Here is a 19,709-nt window from a genome sequence, read left to right as displayed (position 1 = left end):
AAATCAGAGACCTTAAATACCACATAGGATGGTCTGAAATTAGTCATGGCAGGTAGTCATGTCATTAGGCCGATATCTTCTTTAACAGAGGTCAATCTTTACCTTAACTGAAACTGTCTATTGCCTTTTTGCATCTAAGATAACATACCTTTGGGATTTCAGAGTAATTCTTTTTTTCTGGGTCTCCTCAAGGAAAAACCTCCCACCATAACATGAAACCATTGAATCCCTTATTGTTATCTTGTTGCCCAAATATCATCTCTAAGTGTTAATTGATCATTGTGCTGTACCCGCCAATGTAAAAGAAGAATCTGTCTCATTTTACTCTTCATCCGTCCCAGAGATTTCCCCCTGCTTTGCTTTCTCCTGCCTCCCTAGTCTACCACCAATGAATTTCATCTAACTCCTTTTATGCCTCCTCCTTTGATTGTAATGTATAAAATAAATGGCAAAACTGCCAATTTCCAGAGTATTTTCTCAATCCATTGAGATTTTGCTTCCCAGCAATTCTTCAGTTTGGTTCAAACAAACCCATAAAAATTCTTTACAAGTTTGGACATTTCTCACCTAGACATCCTTATGCCAAAGGAGTGTATTTTGAGGCGGCAAATTCTGCTCTTTTTGATGCCTAAGGCATTGCTTTTAATTCTCATTTCTCTTATAATTTGCACTGCAATTTTAATCTCTTTAAAACTACTAAAACACTTCCTGTGTTTAGATATGCCCTATTAATTAAAAAGCCAAATAGTAAATCTTCTGTCTTTAGCAGAAATTTCACCTCAAAGAGGAATCCTTAGTGTAGCTGAATTAGCAGATGACAGAGACAAGTTTCAGTAACCCTGGATTGGAGTCATGGTAAAGTAGGTGATAAGTCCTTTAACTTGTGACCATGGTGGGTGATTTTCTTTTCAGTAAATGGTACAATGATATCTGTTCTCACAATCTCATATAAGCTTGAAGTTCATTGTCCAAACAGCTTCAATATCCTCATATGGTAAACTGGGTGCAGACTCATTGCATGCAAAATAAACAGTAGTAGGCTAATATGAGTTACACATAAAAGTAGTTGGTTGAATGCAGCAAAATTGTTTGGAGAAAATTTCCTTTCAGGAAAAGAAAATTACTTATATGTAAAAATGTTGACAAATTTATTAATCAAGTTTAAAATATGACTGTTACCAGCAAGACAAGGGGCCCTTGGTTCTTGTCTTCTTGAAGGAAAGATTTCAATCAAGAGACAAAGTGTAGAAAAGCAAGCAAGAGTTTATTGGTTACAGCAAAAACACCCTTAGGATGGTGAAGCAAGAGCATAGAAGAAGCAACAGGAGAGCCTGGGCAGAGCTGCTTTGGCTCAAGGGGAAGTCAGAGAAAAGGGGCCTTGGAGACAGGTTCAGGGGGTTTGTCTGTGATGAACTGCTGCTGGCCTGGTTGCAAGCCTCGTGGGGTCCCTTCAAGAGTTTAGGAGATGTGTGCCTATCAGGGGAAGAAGAGTGGGGGTGGGGTGGGGCAAATCATGCTCCTGGGAAGGAGAGCACACTGGGACCTTTGCTTCCAGAGGTTTTAAAGGCTGGGATTTAGGGGATGTTTTAGGGGAAAATCATTAGAATATTCATCAACCAAAATAAGATTTATTCTCTTCATTCACTGTCCTTGGGTTTGCTTGGCAAATGGGACTAACTGGATTTCTGCTATCTGTCTCCTTGAGTAGGGTGATTTAAGCTATGTACCCTCTGGTCGGGGAGGAGAAGTGCAAACCACCTAGTTTTAAGTGTCTTAGGTTCAGAGGAGATAGGATTTACTAGATGGTTGCAAACTACTGCTTTAATTTATCTTTATTTTTTTGTTGAAAGTGTTAGAAATATCCCCCCACCCTTTTCCCCCATTGACTCTTCCTTCCCACTCCCACTCCTTCACCTTCACCACATTACTGTTTGTGTCCATTGGTTATGCCTATATGCATATAAGTTCTTTGCTTTATCCCTTCCAACCTCCCCTCTCCAAGCCCTCTGAGGTTTTTCAGTCTGTTCCTTACTTCCATGTCTCTGGATATATTTTGTTCATCAGTTTATTTTATTCATTAGATTCTACACATAAGTGAGATCATGTAGTACTTATATTTCTCTGACTGGCTTATTTCTCTTAGCATAATAGTCTCCAGGTATCTTTATGCTGTCTCAAAGGGTAAGAGATCCTTCTTTTTTATGGCTACATAGTACTCCGTTCTATAAGGACTATCCACCACTTTTGTATCCACTCACCAAAAATTGAGGTTTTATACCTCAATTACTTAATGTTATTTGTATGTTCTGTGTATTAGAGAAAATATGTAGGCAGAGGAAATTAAATATACTAAACACTACTAAACTGTACACTTAGAAATGATTAAGATGATAATTTTCATGTTATGCATTTATATATACATATACATATACCCTCGCCCAAGGATATGTTTATTGATTTTAGACAGAGGAAAGGAGAGAGAGAGAGAAACATCAATATTAGAGAAAAATATGGATTGTTTGCCTTTCAAACGTGCTTGGGTTAGGTATTGAACCCACAACCTAGGTATGTGCCCTGATCAGGAATTGAAGAACGAGTAACATTTTTTGGTGTATGGAATGATGCTCCAACCAACTGAGCTACCTGTCCAGGGCATTTTTTATTTTTTTATGAAAAATATATTTTTGAAAAATCATTGCTACTTCCTTAGCATCTTATATTTATAATGACATTATTTTTCTGAAAAAGAAAAGTAACTAAAAAATGTGATCACATGAACATGTTGGAAAACTTCAGATTTACTAACAGTTTCTAGACAAAAATTATGAATCAATATATTTTTTTGATTATTAGATTTCAAAAAATTTACCACCCAAAAATAAAACTCAATTTTATGGTTTATCCTGGCTCACAAAGGGATTTTTCTTGCCTCTTTTAGACCCTGCACAATTAACAGCAGTCTCATCATAGGATGTGTTTCCTAAGCATCAATACTAACCGTATCAAGTGAGTGACTGCAGAAGAAAACAAAAGCTAAAGAACATTTGTGTAGCTATGGCGGGTGTGGTGCAGTTAGTTGGAGTGTTTTTCTGTACACTGAAAGGTTGTGGGTTCGATTCCCAGTCAGCAACAAATCAATGTTTCTCTCTTTCCCTCTCTTTCCATCTCCCTTACTCACTTTCTAAAATCAATAATAACATGTCCTCAGGTGAGGATTAAAATAAAAAAAGACTGCATTCGTGTAAGCATAGTATTGAAAAGAAAACACACTTATGTTTGGATGGAGATATGTACTTCTTGGATTTTGAAAAGTCAAGAAATAAAAATTGCCTATCTCTCTTGATTGAAGAATGATAGACCGATAAAGGCAAATTTTCTATCATTTATTAATTGTATTTGAAATTTACATGGATCTATTAAAGACAGTCTATAATGTTTCTACTTTAAACAATTACAAACATTTGGCATAAAATAATGTGCATATCAATGTAACAAGTTTGAAAAGTGGGGAATGAGAATCTGAAGTCTGCCTTCATTCTAACAATGGTCATTAACACTTCAAATGAATGGATCATAGATTTCTCTCTCAAAATTTGAAGTTTTTTTTTAAATAAAGAAAATTCTAAAGGACTTCAACATGCAATGGATATATATATATATAACATTCAGAATAACTAGCTTTCATGCTTACATTGAACTCAACATAAGGCAAAAGCCCATAATTATACTGATACTTTGGCTCAGTGTGCTCAAAAAGGAAAGCAATGTGATAAGCCTAATGAAAACAATCCTTTGTGTCTGCCAGCTTCAGATTGCTGATACGGCTGCGATAAAATTCAACCATCACCTCTGAAAACATATGCAGCTTTGATTAGCAAGACAGTTTGTCTTCTGAATGCATGAGACAAGTATGAATCTGTTTCTCTAATTGTCCTTGCAGCTTAGAACACTGAGGAAGAAACATGTTTGCTCTAATGAAACATCATTCTGCCCCTTGGTATGACCACATCTGATTGGGAAAGAGTAAACCAATAAGATTCTGTCAGATGGAAATATCATATCTTCTATACTGGGCAACCTTTTGAATATTGCCAGAAATTATATAATACTTGCTCAAGAAAACCAAGCCTTTGGTAACTCTAGTTATTGTATGCTACAATACAAAACACATTACCAGTAACCATTCCTGAACTAATACATGGCCAGATATTGTTCCCATAGCAGTTTGATGTTGTCTTGTTTTCTATAATTCTGTTTGATCTTCTACCATTTTTTGACATCAGTAGGTGAATCTGTAGAAATCCTTGTTCTTGAAGAGTTTGCGTCTCAGGAAGTTCTTATTCTTGCCCTCTGATATAAAAATAATCACTCCAGCAAGTTAAATCTCTCAAAATAAAAATGAGTCAAGGCTGCTTGATGACTACTACACAGGCACCAGCTCTCCCAATATTCAAGGAAGCCATCTGTTGAAAAGATAAACACAATTTAAGAAACAATAAATAAATAAAAAAGATACAAATTTTAATATATTTAAAACACCTATCTGCATGAAAATCATAAATAATATTCTTATATTTCCCAATTTAGCCACAAGTGGTACAACAGAAATGGAAATAATGAAAATGGCATTTTAAAAAGAGAAATAATTTATATATTAAAATTTTTAAAATCTGTAATCATTAAAAGAATTTTTCATAAAAGTAATGAAGTATTTAATGATTTTTTTTTAAGTAAAATAAAGCTACTGTAGAAGTTTCCAGCAAAAATGTATTCTGGGGTTTGCATGGAAATATTTGTGAAGATATTTTATGTGACAGGTTGGAATACATTTTAGATGAAATTGCTATTATTTTTATTGAAATAATTTTGAAGTTATTTCTCCTGATATGCTAAATTAAATATTATTCATTCATTCTAAACAAAGACAAACAGTAAACTATAATACATTGTCATAAATAGGCCGTAATTATAATTGGTATAGGGCTTATTTTAAGAATTCCACCTTATGACAGTCACTGAGATGAGAACTGAGATTTTTAAAAAATAACCATTAACATGAAATTGGCTAGAAGTGTATTAAAAACAATAACTTTTTTGAACTTGTAATGAAAATTTATTCCATGGAAGTAACCCAAGATTATAATAATTGGAGCTTTTTAATATCAATGCTTTTCATTACATTTTCTAAGAATAATTTATGTACATAAAATATCAAGGTAGACTAGAAATTGCTGGATATTATTCTGACCTGAAAAGAAAATGAATAAAATGTAGGAAATATAATAGCAAGGAGCATAATAATCTCAGATCACATACATTATCTTATTGATTGAGAAAGGACATGGTCTTACTCTCTAAATTTGAAAATTACCACTATTATCTACTACTTCTTTAAATCTACTTATTGATTTTTGCCATCCTTTTATAAGTTAAAAACAAAAAAACTCACATATGATATTTTATATTATTTTCATTTAATACATTATTTTTTCAAAAGCTGTTTTAATGTAATATTTCTTGGTTAATTGCTCAAAAGGAGAGGAGGAAAGGGGCACGTGACTATATTGAGTACACTGCGTGTTAAGAATCACTTTTATAGGTCACTACAATCACCTTCATAATCTCATCATGCACTGTTATCTCCGTCTGACAGGCGTGTGAATGGAGTGTCAAAAGCCAATGTGTAGATCCCATAACATCAATATATACCGACTGAAATGTGTCTGACTCCAAAGTGCACATACTTTCCATTGTCTCTTTTAATTTCCAATGATTTTCAAGTGTTTGACATCTGAGTCCTCTAAAGAACTTTTACAAAATATATGTGCTCAAGTCCCACTGCTGTGTAGGAACAGGATGAGTACTGGGCAGACATATTTTTACACTTTCCCAAATATCCTCTGATGTTCTTTCAATACTAAGAAATAGTATGCATAGTTTTTAGAAAAAGTACAGAGTGAATAGCTTCATTTTATACCTATATCTACATCTGTATCTCTAAAAGACATATTTGTTTGTGTAAAAATAAATCTCTGCTCTTTTTTCTATAAATGTGCTACTCCAAGTGTGTTTTCTATCTCAGTGAATATCACCAATCTGCTCCAAAGAGAAACCTAGAGCCCATCTGCATCCCTCAGTTATACCTCACTCAGCCTTACGTCTGAAGACTCATCTCCAACCAACTTAAGCGCACCATTCCTACTGTCTTCAACCTAATTCCGGTTACAATTTTACCCTGAGTATAAAAAGGAGAAGAATACACCACCCCAAGATATTTCACTTTTACTATTGTTCAATTTAAATTAAAGGTACTTGAGAGATGAATGGTGCAGGAAGTTACTCTTACCCTCTCTGTCACCCTGAAATCCTGTGATAAATCTATTCACCTCATACCAGGAGGGTAGAAGACATCCTTATCCTTAGTGACAGGGAATTTAGGCCCCAAAAATCTGTATAAACAAACCTTGTTACCTCTTCACTAATGTACTACCCAAGCCCAAATCTCTTTGTCTTGTCAATTCTTCAAAAACTTATTGTTTCTGTGTCTAAACAGTGTAAAAGCTTCCTGCTTTGGTCACTTCTTTGATTCTCATATTTTTATGGGCTCTCTGTAAATACAGAATTACATTTGTTTTCCTCTTGTTGGTATGTTTCATGTCCATTTAATTATTAGGCAAGCCAAAGAACCCAGGAGGGAAGAAAGGGACATTTTTCTACCCTAAAGTGGATTAGTAAAATATTTTCCTAACATATTTCTCTGCCTCTAATCTTGTTTTTGCCTAACCATTTTTTTTTTTTTACATCATGTCAAATGAAATTATTTAAAAACACAATTTTGATTATTTACTTTTTCTGTTTAAAACTTTTTATTAACTCACCTTCAGTATTATTGTAAAGTGAAAATTCTATGACATAGTTTCTGACCCTAGATCTTACAGACCGTGTCTACCTCCCCAAACTCATTGCTCACCATTTCATATCTGGCCCCATGAAACATGCCATGTGTTCTCCTTCCTGTGGCTCTTTACAAATTCTGTTCCTTAAACCACTCCCCATATTTTCATTTGGTTAACTATTACTCAGCTGTCGGCTCTCATTCTACATATCATTTTCTGAAGGAAAATTTCTATACCATACACACTTAGGTTCTATCATAGTGCTAAGTATTTCCCTTACCACAAAATTTATCATGTTATTTTTAGCATTTGATATATTCTACATTAATACATTTTTTAAAATATATTTTTATTGATTTTAGAGAGAGAAGAAGGGAGAAGGAGATAGAAACATTGATGAGAGAAAAGATCGATTGGCCACCTCCTGCATGCCCCCCCACTGGGGATCAGGCCCACAACTTGGGCATATGCCCTGACTGGAAATTGAACCAGCTACCTGTTGGTGCATGGGTCAATGCTTAACCACTGAGCCACACTGGCCAGGCTACATAAATACATTTTAATTATTCAATAGAGCTTTCCCCCTTGGTCCAACTTCATCCTATATATATTTGAAATCTGCCCTACTGTCTCTCTAGAGATATACCTTTCAGCTTTATATGATAACCTGAAAAAGTTGGCCACAAAACCAATTAGAAAAAAGTTGCCGAGCTGTAGATATCTCACCTGATTCTCAATATTCACAATATATTATATATCTATTGTGGGCAAATAAATTAACCCATGCACAACCAAAAACACTGATTTGCAACAACAATTCTTAATTTATCTAAGGAGCATTGATATATCTCTTACCCCATGCCAGCTACTCACTAGTCTTTGGAGACTTGTAAGTAAATGCTACACTATCTTTGTTTTGGTACAGTTGCAGGTGGATACCGCATGACAGCTCTATGACCACATAACTAGAGAAAACATGAAAGGGTGATTTTATCCAGGCTAGTGGAAATGGAATAAATCCCATTTAAAAAATTGTCTTGAAACACACATATTGTTTTTCAAGTCAAATACAAGAAACAAATGCAATGTTAAATGACAAAGTCAAATTTATTTAAAACACACATACATCCATGCACGTATTCTCTGTAAAACTATCTTGGACATGAATCTGGCAATAGTTCCCAATCTGTTTCCATTATTTCCAAAAGCTAACTTGAATAATTTTTAAAAATAACATTTTTGGATTTTTAAAATATAGTTTGCTTATTTATTGTAATGCCTATCTATTGGGGGTACCAATGATAAATAAGATAAACATTTATTTTCTCCATTTATGGGCTAAATGAAGAGAAAGTGATAGGAATTATTCAGCAAATAAAGCAATTTTTTTTCTAGTGGCCTGAAATCTTGCAAATTTTTAAAAGGAAAGTCATTTGGGTCTGCTGATGGTCCCTCGAGAGTATTAAAATATAAATAATGAAAACATATGGATGCAAAATTTCAAAGTAATTTGAGAGCTTTAAAATTAATGCTTACTATACTAAAATAAAGTTATTATAAAACATTTTAAATACTACCTTGTTATTTGTAAGACACCACAAGATCCAAAACAGTGTTATAAAATACCAATGAAGGAAAGCACTCTTTAAGAAACTTTTGCCTGTTGTTACTATGTGTATTATTTTGATTTCAATTTTAAAGGAATGATAAGCATAATGGCTTGTTATTGTAAATACATAATAAATATATTATACCATGTCATTTATATGCCCATTAACTTTCTTTATTTAATGTTTACTTGTAAAAGTGGCATGTTTAAAATACATACCATTGAACTGGTACATTTCCTTATGAAATCAATAACCATTAATTCCTGCAGTGTTCCCTTTGTAAACACTGAAGACTCTGACAAGTAAGAATTTACAATATATCCTCTAATATTTAGTGCAATCATTGCTAGCTTCTTTTATATTTTCTGTTCTTTGAAGAAGGAATGATTTTTCTCTCACAATTAAAATAAAACATGGAAAAATTACAGAACCTAGTTCTTCGAATGCATCCCCTTCTTTCCTTCCATCTACCTGTTTCCTTCTTCCTTAATGAATTTCATCTATTTTCATCGAAATCAAAGAGTTTCCCATAGGGAAGAGTAAGACACATAATGCCTGTCTGTCAGGAATTTGGTTCTTGAATGTGGCCTATACAGTGATACCTCGGTTCTCGAACATAATTCGTTCCAGGAGGACGGTCGAGAACCAAATTGTTCGAGAACCGAAGCAATGAAACCCAATAGGAAATAATGGAAACTGGATTAATTCGTTCCAAGCCCCAGAAAATGCCTATTTACTGGCCTAATTTGTATATAATATGTAGAAAAACATAAGTCTCAACAAGAAATAAAAGTGTACAGTATGTCTAAGGGTTCAATTCAGTGTAAAGCGTGACTCTCTCCACAAAGCGTGACTCTCTCTCTGCACTCACGCTGATGACGCCAGCAAGGCGCGCTGGGCCGAATGAACGCCATTCGGCTCAACTCGGCTCATCTCGGAAGTTCGAGTTCCAAATATTTGTTCGGATTCCAAGACAAAAGTTTCTCGAATCTCCTGGTCGAATACCGATTTGGTCAAAAGTCAAGGCGTTCGAGAACCGAGGTATCACTGTATAAATATTGTATTTGAACGGATTCCTCAACTGGGACACTCAAGGCAGTTATGTATCTTTAAAAATGCATTATTTTTTAAAAGAAATTTACTTCAATCAGTGTTCAAGTTTTTCAGATAAATTTTAGTCAATTTCTGTGACCAACTATAAGACCTTTCATTTACTGAGGCATAAAGAGAGAATACAGATTATTATTTTGCTTCAACTAAATAAGGCTTTGGAATTTCACTGCAGCCATTTATGAAAAGGTTTTGTTTGTTTGTCTATACAGTCTTTTGCTGTAAGGTTTCTGATAATGCAGAAAAATCATAGAGATCTTTAGAGATTTGGAAAATAAAGAAGGGGAAGAAAAGAGACATTGACTATGAGGACACAAGTCTGAAAATATTAGATCCATCCTCTCCATTATAAACTGTGTCATAGTAACTACATAATGTAAGGAATTTTCCACTATTATTTAGTTGCTCTGTCCTCACTTTCCACCAACACTCATACACACCAACATGAATTCTTTAGCTATATGACTGAAATGAAAGCTGTTCTAGTATGATCCCAAGTCTCTAACTACAGCATATATTCAAGGGATAACGCCTCACCTAAGATCAGCCAATCATTCCACTCCATCATCTATGCCAAAGTGATCGTCCAGGGGTGAGAGCTTCATACATGACAGACCATTCAGAGCCCTTTGCTGTTTGCTTCTTATTAGACAAATAGGTCTTTTATTTTCTCTTTATGGCTGTGAGTATTGCTACTTAGAGGTTCCACCCCATGGAAGATTTCTCAGCAGCAGGTAACAACGGATCTAATGTAGTGAAGCAAACACGGGAGGCAGAAAGTTGATTTCTGCAGCCGCCCATCCCTTATTCTAGCTCTCTCTACAATCAAGTATTCTAAAGTTACGGTTTTGTTCATCCATATATTCTACTTTTATTTTTTGTTTTAGCTAATTAAAAATCAGTTCTTATTTATTACTTATAACAAAGTGGAAATCCCACTGAAATGTGAATGTCACTTTAAAATTAAATTTTATTAAAATGTAAAATGCATATGAGAAAAGTACACAGCCCTGGCCTGTTTGGCTTAGCAGTTGGAGCACTGGCCAGAGGACCGAAGAGTTTCAGGTTTGATTCCTGGTCAAGGGCATGTATCTCAGTTGTGGTTTGGTCCCCGGCCCTGGTGAAGGTTTTGTGGGAGGCAACCAATTGATGTGTCTTTCTCATATCAATGTTTCTCTCTCTCTCTCCCTTCCACTGTATTTTTAAAAAGCAATGAAAAAATATTCTTGGGTGAGAATTAAAAAAAGAGAGAGAGAGAGAGAGAAGTACATAAAAACATCTACTTTAATGAACTTTTTACAAAATGAACACAATTAACTAAACCAATCAGCTTGAATTAAGAGTAATTGACTAGGTAGATAACTATCTGTACCCCTCTCCTCCAAATAAAAGGTTAACCAAATAAATTCTTATATTTGAAGTAAATTATGCTAGCAACAGTCTTACCTGTGTCCATTCATTAGTTTGTGGATCATAGGATTCCATGGTGTTGAGGTATGTCTGCCCATCATAGCCACCAACAGCATATAATCTGTCACCAAGAAGACAAACTCCAACAGCATCTCTGGGCATACTCAAAGGAGCCACCATGGTCCATGTGTCTGTTTTGGGATCATATCTAAAATATAAGGATAATAGGACATATTCTAGTTACATTCAACTTTTACTATATGGATGATACTCTTTCAAAAGCATGCCGTGAAAAACAAAACTGTTTTTTCCTAACAGCTCAATTATTTGACCAGTTCAAGAGCTAATATTCACAATCTCTGGCTCTCTAAACTTTAAGGTATTTTAAATATACCAAGACTTTTACATATATGGATGCAGAGTCATTTAAAAAAATGAATATCAAAATTTCTTTCCATGAGGAAGTCAGACATGTAAATATCTACTTATCCCAGTATAAGCAAAATGCTAAGGCAATGAAACAGAAGTTAATGGTTAAGAATCTGGGAGATTTACACAATACTTCACAGTGAAAGTCAGTACCATTAAACCAGGTCTGAAAGTCTATCCTAAATTTGCTAGACATGAGAACTTTGTGTAAAAGTACTGAAGTTTAATAAAAATGCATAACCAGCTTTAAGGGAAGCAGGTGTGAAGTGCGGCTGCGTTTAAGGATGTACAAATGAGCACAGTGCCTAAAAAGGTGGTGTTTGATCAACTTCCGGATGTTCGAGCCCCAGAGTAAGAAGGTGTTTTGCATTTACTCAGTAGGAAAATAGGCAGCCTGCGAAACTTGGGAACGTAATTACAGCGTGAACAGAACTATGTTTTAGTGACATGACTCAGGATTTTCCATAAGAAAGACATTGGTGAATCAAAAGAATAAAGATGGGGAGCCACGTTATTATTGCTGAATTTAAATCAACATTAATTTACTTTCAGAAAGTTTGACTACCATCCATTATAGAGATATTTTACAGTTTCAGGAACAGAAATCTGAAGAATACCTTGGTGAATGAGGTTTACATCAGTGAAGAATGAAGTATTAAACCACCCCTTTGCCTTTAATCTGCAACTACAGATTCAGATACAGAAACAGGAAAACTAGTAAGAAGTAAAATCCCAGCAGAGTGAACACAAAAGAAGAGGGGACTGGGGCTGGGTGAAGGTGGGCAAATATGGGGGATGTGTACATCTGTAATAGTGTCAACAATAAAATGAAGTAAACAAAACAAAAAGAAGACAATGAAATTTCCATTTTTAAATAAGCACAGCAAATATAGTCTTACTTTGTTTTTCTACTCCAATCTTGTTTTTCACCAGTTGAAACTTTCAACCCACAAAGTCTTAAAACAAAGAAAAAAACAAATACAAATAAGCCAAAAAAAAAACAAAAAAAACCAAAAACCCTCACCTATAGTTTATTGGAAATAAAGAAGTTTGTGCAAAAGAAAGGGTTGAAAGGACTATAAGAATCTGGAATTCATATTTTATAGATAACATTCATTTTACTTAAGATGTTACATGTAATTGCACTCCATGGTCGAAGGAGTTGGGACAGCCTAGATGATGTATATGAAATGAGAGATTGACTGAATGCCTGCAAAACCCAGACCACCTTAAAACACAGCCTGTCTAGCAAATAAGAATGCAATTTTAGCCCAGCCGGTGTGGCTCAATGGATTAAGCATTATACTATGGACTGAGAGGTCCCAGTTTGATTCCTAGTCAGGGCACATGCCCGGGTTGCAGGCTCAATCCCCAGTGGGGGATGTGCAGTAGGCAGCCGACTGATGTTTATCTCTCTCTCCCTTCCTTTATATCTAAAAAACCAATAAAAACATATTTTTTAAAAATGCAATTTTATAAGCAGCAATTAATAAATGCAACTATCACAAAGAAACATAGGCACATATAGACATGCGCAGACACAGTAATGCCATCAAAATCCTTTTTACAATATTTAAATTTGTACCATAAACATTTTGAAATTTACAAATATTTTTAATGAAGATGAAAAAAAAAAGTAAACAGAGAAGAAAAGACACCACGAGGAGTCAAATAGTACAATCTATAAATTAGAATGTATACAGGATAACTGACGGATTTTTTTTCAATAAAAAAACACAGTAATAATAAATAAGAAGTAACTGTTATAAATTAAATGTGACTTAAAAATATAACAAAATGACTGGACCTTATTTGGATCTCAGTTCAAACACACCAATTATTAAAAGATGTTTGAGACATTCTGGAAATTTTAATTCTGGGCATCAGATTTTAAGAAGGCATTATTGAAGTTTCTATTAATTGTATAATGGCATTGTGAATACGTTAAAATATAAAGTTTTGATTTTTAAAAATTGTTTCTGGGATAAAATCAGAAATATTTCCAGCTAAAATTACATCTTGAAAATTAAAAAAAAAAAAAAAAAAAAACACACTTCAGGACACCCTGGCTGGTTTTCTCAGTGGTTAGAGCGTCGGCCCGCAGACCAGAGACACAGGTTCGGTTCCTGCTAAGGGCACATACCTCGGATGCATTTTGTCCCCGGCCCCGGTTGGGGTCGTGTGGGTGGCAACCAGTAGGTGTGTCTCTCTCACATCGATCTTTCTCTCTCTGTTTCCCCTCTCTCTCCCTTCTGCTCTGAAGATAAATGCAAAAAAAATGTCCTCAGATGAGGATAAAAAAAAAATACTTCAGGAAAAAGGAAAGGACAGGGAAGGTAAATGGATGAAACAAGACAGGTTGGTGATGGTGTCGAAGCTGGGTAATGAGTGTAAGGGAGTATGTAGCATTGTTTACTTTTTGTTTGTTAGAAAATTTTCATAGTCAAAATAACATTAAAAGAAAGAATGTGTAATGTGCTTTAATTGCATCGAACAGTGAACATTCTTTTATTATATTCTTTCACTAGAATCCAGCCGGCTTTTGTCACTTAAATAGCTTTTTCTGAAGTCATATTTTAGTCCTCAATTAATTTTTATTCAGCTCTATAGAATTCTTTCCAGCTCCTTGTCTACAAAGCAGACTTCATTTATCACTTTGCAAAAAAGCAGAAGAACTGAGAAAACAGCTAACAGTAGTACACTAAGCAATAATAAATGGATTTCTGAAGGCTTATGAAACTTCAAGTGAAACTCAAATATCAAAACAGTTCTCAGATACTCAATTTCAGGGTAAAATAAGAACACACTAGGGTATCCTATATTTAGGTACACATTTAAAGATAATATCCTGCATTTAACAATAGATATCATTTTTTTTTATATTTTACAAAATTCCTGAAGAGAATTTTAAAAATTCAGTGCATTCATTTATAAAATCTAAATCCTTGACTTAGATGTACCTATGGTAGGTAACATACTTTATATGTGTAATGCAATCTTTTATAATTCATATCCGGTAATGTTGATTATATTTAAATATTATATATATTTATATAGTGATTATATTTTATAATATATAATATATATTTAGAAAAAATAAACCAAAACAAACAAAAAATGGAGTACAACCTTCCCTCCTTCCAAATGCTCTCCCTGATATTTAAAAATAGTCACATAAATGCAAAATTACCTACTAACACTCATGCTTGTTGTCACATTAATGACTCTAAATTGAGTTTTTTTGTATTCAGAATTTCATAACTCTAAATTGGTTTTTCTGTACTCAGAATTTTATAAATTTACCTCTCAGCCTGGGGATATACAAAATCGTCCCCCCCCCCCAAAAAAAATGAAATAAACTTTCTTTTTTTAGGTCAGGAGAGGACTCACAGAAGTATGAGCATTTTCCAAACAATTGCTAATAGTGATCTCTGTCAATGTCAGTTCTTGTTTTTGACAAAATTGAGTTCTAAGCATATTGGGGAGTGAGTCTCCAGTTTCCTGTTCATTAAAAAGAAAAGAAAAAAAAAGGCAGGGGTGGTCTAGGATATTCAGGCTCTCTTCCTTTTCTACATTTCACCCTGGCCTTCATGGTCAGAGTGTGAGCTCTGTGTCAGGGCGGATGGAAGTCTGTAGCCTCAGGCAAGAGAAGCACCAGGACATATACTGTGGCTAAAACTGGCTGTAAAGCGGCAACGCTGAAGGCATATGGCAGTCACAGAACACAAGTGAGTTTCTCATTGAAAATCCCTATTGACAATTTTGAGATACCCTTCATTTTCAAGCATGGTCATTTCTATAGCTTAATGATATGAATTAATCTTAAAATATTTAAAGAAAAATTTAAGTTTAATGCTTAAAAATTTAATGCTTTTAAGTTTAAAAGCATTACTGTAATAGCAAATAGAATTAGTTTTCCATTTTTCTAAAATTATACAGGTAATATTCAGCTGGAAAGCAAATTAAACATGAGGGCCTTGTAGCCAGATATGTTTTCCTGTTAAAAAAAGAAAGAAAAGAAAAAGAAAGAAGAAAGGAAAAAGTGAAACTGCAGTGAATGAGTAGTCTTGAGATTTCTACTAATTATACAATCTCTAATTGAATTGATTTTAATAAATTATTTGTGAATTATGAGTGACAGTAATGTAAAAAAATAAATAATTTTATTTTTTCTATAAAGAAAACTGACATCATATCAGGAATCATGAGATTATCAGTTTAAAGTGACTGTAATTAATCTTAATACTGATTGTTCTTCAAGGTTTTCTTAGGATTTAGAACTCTTTTAATTTTTATTTAAATATAGGTTAAAATTTTTAATGTATATACCCACAATCACAATCTGAGTATTTATAATTTAATAAGGACTACATTACATCAATAAGTCAATTTAGAGTAGGATTCATGTTCTTAAAATTTGCAGTCTTCTGATTCATAAAAATGGTATTCCCCACTATTTATTTAACACTTTTTAAGATTTCTCAATGTTTTATTTTCTCTTTAGCATTATTACATATAAATTATCAAATTTATTGCTAGATGTTTTTAAACTATTTTTAAATAGTTTGTATTGATTTCAGAGAGAAGAAGGAGACGGAGACAGAAACATCAATGAGAGAGAAACATCAATTGGCTGCCTCCTGCACACTTCCCTATTGGGGATTGAACCCATAACCTGGACATATGCCCTGACCAGGAATCAAACCAGTGACCTCCTGTTGTATGGAACAATGCTCAACCAACTGAGCCATACTGGACAGGCTTAAACTATTTTTAATGGTAATTTTTTATATATTAATTTTGTTATTTATTGCTTACATGTAGAAATACAATGATTTTATATATTACCAAGTATATAGCAACCAATTATTCACTCATTAACTCATATAGTGTCTACTTAGATTCTATTAGGTTATCATTAGATATTTATCATACAACTTGAATATTGATAGTTTTATTCATTCCTTTGCATGTTATTTTCTTTCCCCTTATTGCCTTAACACTAGCTAGTTACTCTATTAAGATGTTGAAGAACAGAGGTACTGGCAGTCACCTTTTTCTCAATCTAATAAAGATTTTGAAATAAAATATTTCAATATCTGATTAGCAAATTTTATATTAATTTCTCTTCCAAATTTAGTGAGAGTTTTTATTATGATTATAATGGGTGTTTAGTTTTATCATTACTTTTGCACCTATTCAGATGTTTATTTTATTACTGTATTGAGTTATAACTTGTCTATGTTAAATTAATCTTGAGATATAGTCCTTTTTATTAAATCTAGGTTTTCTTTATTAATGTTTCTTTTAGATATTTGTATCTACCCTTGTGAGAGGTTTCGCCAGCATTATTACTTTTTCTTGTTTCTTCTTGTATGATATTTATAAAATATTTTTGTATAAACTTGTTTATGTCAGATAACAATTCAAATAACGGTATAAACATATTCAAATTCTCTATATAGTCTGAAGAATACACAATAAAGTCTACTTTTTTATTTCTTATATGTCATTTTTCTCCTGTTTTTCTGGACAATCTAGCAAGTAATCCATAAATGTATTGCAAACATTCAGAGAAACAACTTGGGCTTCTTTTAAATCCTCTCTATTTTATGTTTATTTTTCTATTTTATTAATATGTTTTAATCAGTATTTTATGCCTGTATTTTTTGTTTTGTTTTTTGTCCACTTATAACTTCTTGAGATGGAAGCTAAAATTTTTGCTTTTCAGATATTTATTTTGTTAAATACATGAACCTAAATCTGTACATTCTTTTGCTACATTCCACAGTTTGATATATCATAATTCATTTATTCAGTTCAAAATATTTTCTAATTTGAGCAATGTGCTATTTAGAAGTTTATTGCTTAGTTTCAAGTAGTTGAGTATTTTAAAAAATTGTCTTTGTTATTTACTTCTAGGTCAATTCCACTTTGATCAGAAAGCATGGTTTGTGAGATTTCAGGCTTTTGATATTTGTTGAGGTTTCTTTTATGGCCAGAAATTGTAAAGTTTGGTAAATATTTCCTCTGTACTGCAGGTCAATGCTCAAACCGCTGAGCCAAACCGGCCAGGGAGGTAAATATTTCCTATGTACCTACAAAATATTGTCATAAGGGCAATCATTACCAAAATGCAATTATCTAGATCTTTTTCAAAAAGTTGTATGTAATAAACTACAATGTGTGGAGAAAATATATCTATTTCAAACATATGACTACTCTCGAAAATTTTAATGATTGGAATTCACTTAGAAGAGAGTTAGATAAAACGTAAATTTAAGGAAGTCGATCATTTTCTAAATAACGTGTTCAATGGACCCAGCTTTTGCATCACTACACATCTATCTGCATGGCATGCCTGCCTCCATAAGCCTAGCCTGAGAGGCCTTCAAGATTGCTCACTTTGCTTGTGATCAGTAGACCCCAGCGTCTTTTGGTGTTCCTATTTCTGCCCACCAAGAGCCCACAATGACAGTGCCACCTGACAAAGGGGATGGTGGCAAATGGCTAAGGCTGAGAAAGGATTCAATTTATGTGACCTCAGTATCTTACCAGAATAAAAAGAGTTAAAGGAGATAAGAATTTTATGTATTTGACAAGTGACTGACAAATAAGGATGACTATATATATGATTTCAGGATGAAACATTACTTTTAAAATATAAACACAGTTGTGAATTGTTCCTTGGCTGTCTCCTACCTAACGAAACAGGAACCATAGTGTCACATCTGAGAAGTTCCACTCCCACCTCAACGTCACTAGCGTGGGCCAATGCACCTTTGTTAAGTATGATGCAAACAGAGGCTTGCTGAATCATTGCATCAGACACTTGTCCTCTTTGAACCCCTCCTCTTGGACTTCCTCATCTTGGAACCATCTGGGGGATGTCCAGTATACAAGGAGAGTCCAGTAGAAAAAAATCCCAGTGCTCGGAAAGCCTGGGCTAAGCTATCAGATGACGGCTAGCCCTAGCAGCCAGTTCTGTGAGACAGCCAGCCCGGCCTTGTTAGCCCCCGATGACTGCAGCATCTGGCAACATCATGTGCAGCAGAACAGCCCAAGTGAACCCAGTCAACACAGAATTATGAAAGAAAATAAATACTTGTCTTAAGTCACTAAGATTTTGGAACTGTTGAAATCAGAAATATGTCATGCAAACAATAGTACACAATTGTATGAAAACATATATATATTTACCTTAAGAGAAATGTGAAATCTGAATATAAAGCAAATACTGGAAAATATTTGTAAAATATATGACATACATTTGGTTATAACATCTTTATGCAAAATTTATAAAAATAATAATAGACACAATAATTGTTCTAATATTTTTAGTCCCAACCAGTGACAAACAAAGAACTGCCAGCCCTGGCTTGTTTGGCTTAGTGATTGGAGCATCAGCCTGCAGACCAAAGTGTTGTGGGTTCGATTCCTGTCAAGGGTAGGTACCTCGATTGCTGTTTGATCCCTAACCCTGGTTGGGGTTGTGTGGGAGGCAACCGGTCAATGTATCTCTGTCAATTCTATGTTTCTCTCTCTCTCTATTTCCCCCTTCCCCTTCTTCCCTCCCACTCTATCTGAAAAATCAATGGATAAATAGCCTCAGGTGAGGATTAAAAAAAAGAAGATGACAAAATACCAAAAGTCCTGGTAGGATTTAAAATCAGAAGGCCCAATTCATCAGAAAATGCACATTAATCCATCCATTGATTTATTCAGCCAATATGTCTAAGCATTTCATGTATGCTGTACTCCTGAGACACAGAACCAGTTAGAAAAGGAGACAAAAAAACAGACTGCAATTTGGCTAAAATTTAACCTTCCCTAGAAAGTATATTTTTAAACAGAAAAAGTATCAAATATAGACCTCAGTTTACATAAATAAGAGTGGCAAAGTTACTGATGAAATTACTTTATTTTATCATCTTTCTCCTGATTTTCCAAGTCATCTGCCACAAACACTTCCTAGGTTAAGAATACAAAAACTTAAAATAGTTTGAAGATATCAGACAAGATTTCTTACTTTCAAATTCAGTGTCGACATACAAATTACTCTCTCATCAGAATATATTCCTCAGTAGAGGCTCTTCCACGTGGTGTGTATGGATGTGTTCCCTGTTTTGGTTAAGCTATAGCAGTCCTGTTACTTAGGGTCTCATATGAAGTGAAACGGTTTTGAGTTGATAAGCATCCACAATTTAAATAAAAATTATCGCTCATTTATCATCTCTCTTCATGTTTTTAGATA

At 34.0% G+C, this 19,709-nt stretch overlaps 1 protein-coding gene across 2 annotated transcripts in view; it reads right to left on the bottom strand.

Moving 5' to 3' along the window:
* Window positions 1-4,194: 4,194 nt before the first annotated feature.
* The window catches only part of KLHL1 (kelch like family member 1), a 370,204-nt gene continuing 354,689 nt past the window's right edge, over window positions 4,195-19,709 (bottom strand). For both annotated transcript variants that reach the window (XM_036250226.1, XM_036250227.1), the window contains 2 exons: window positions 11,063-11,234; window positions 4,195-4,463 (listed from right to left, as the gene is read on the bottom strand). In XM_036250226.1, the coding sequence (XP_036106119.1) occupies window positions 4,404-4,463; window positions 11,063-11,234 (232 nt within the window). In that variant the 3' untranslated portion in view covers window positions 4,195-4,403. The remainder of the gene's footprint in view (window positions 4,464-11,062; window positions 11,235-19,709) is intronic.

This window comes from Molossus molossus, unplaced genomic scaffold (assembly GCF_014108415.1).
Source record: "Molossus molossus isolate mMolMol1 unplaced genomic scaffold, mMolMol1.p scaffold_m16_p_9, whole genome shotgun sequence".
Classification (NCBI taxonomy): Eukaryota; Metazoa; Chordata; class Mammalia; order Chiroptera; family Molossidae; genus Molossus; species Molossus molossus.
Note: the sequence above shows the minus strand (reverse complement) of the source record. Positions and strands in the feature narration are given on the sequence as shown.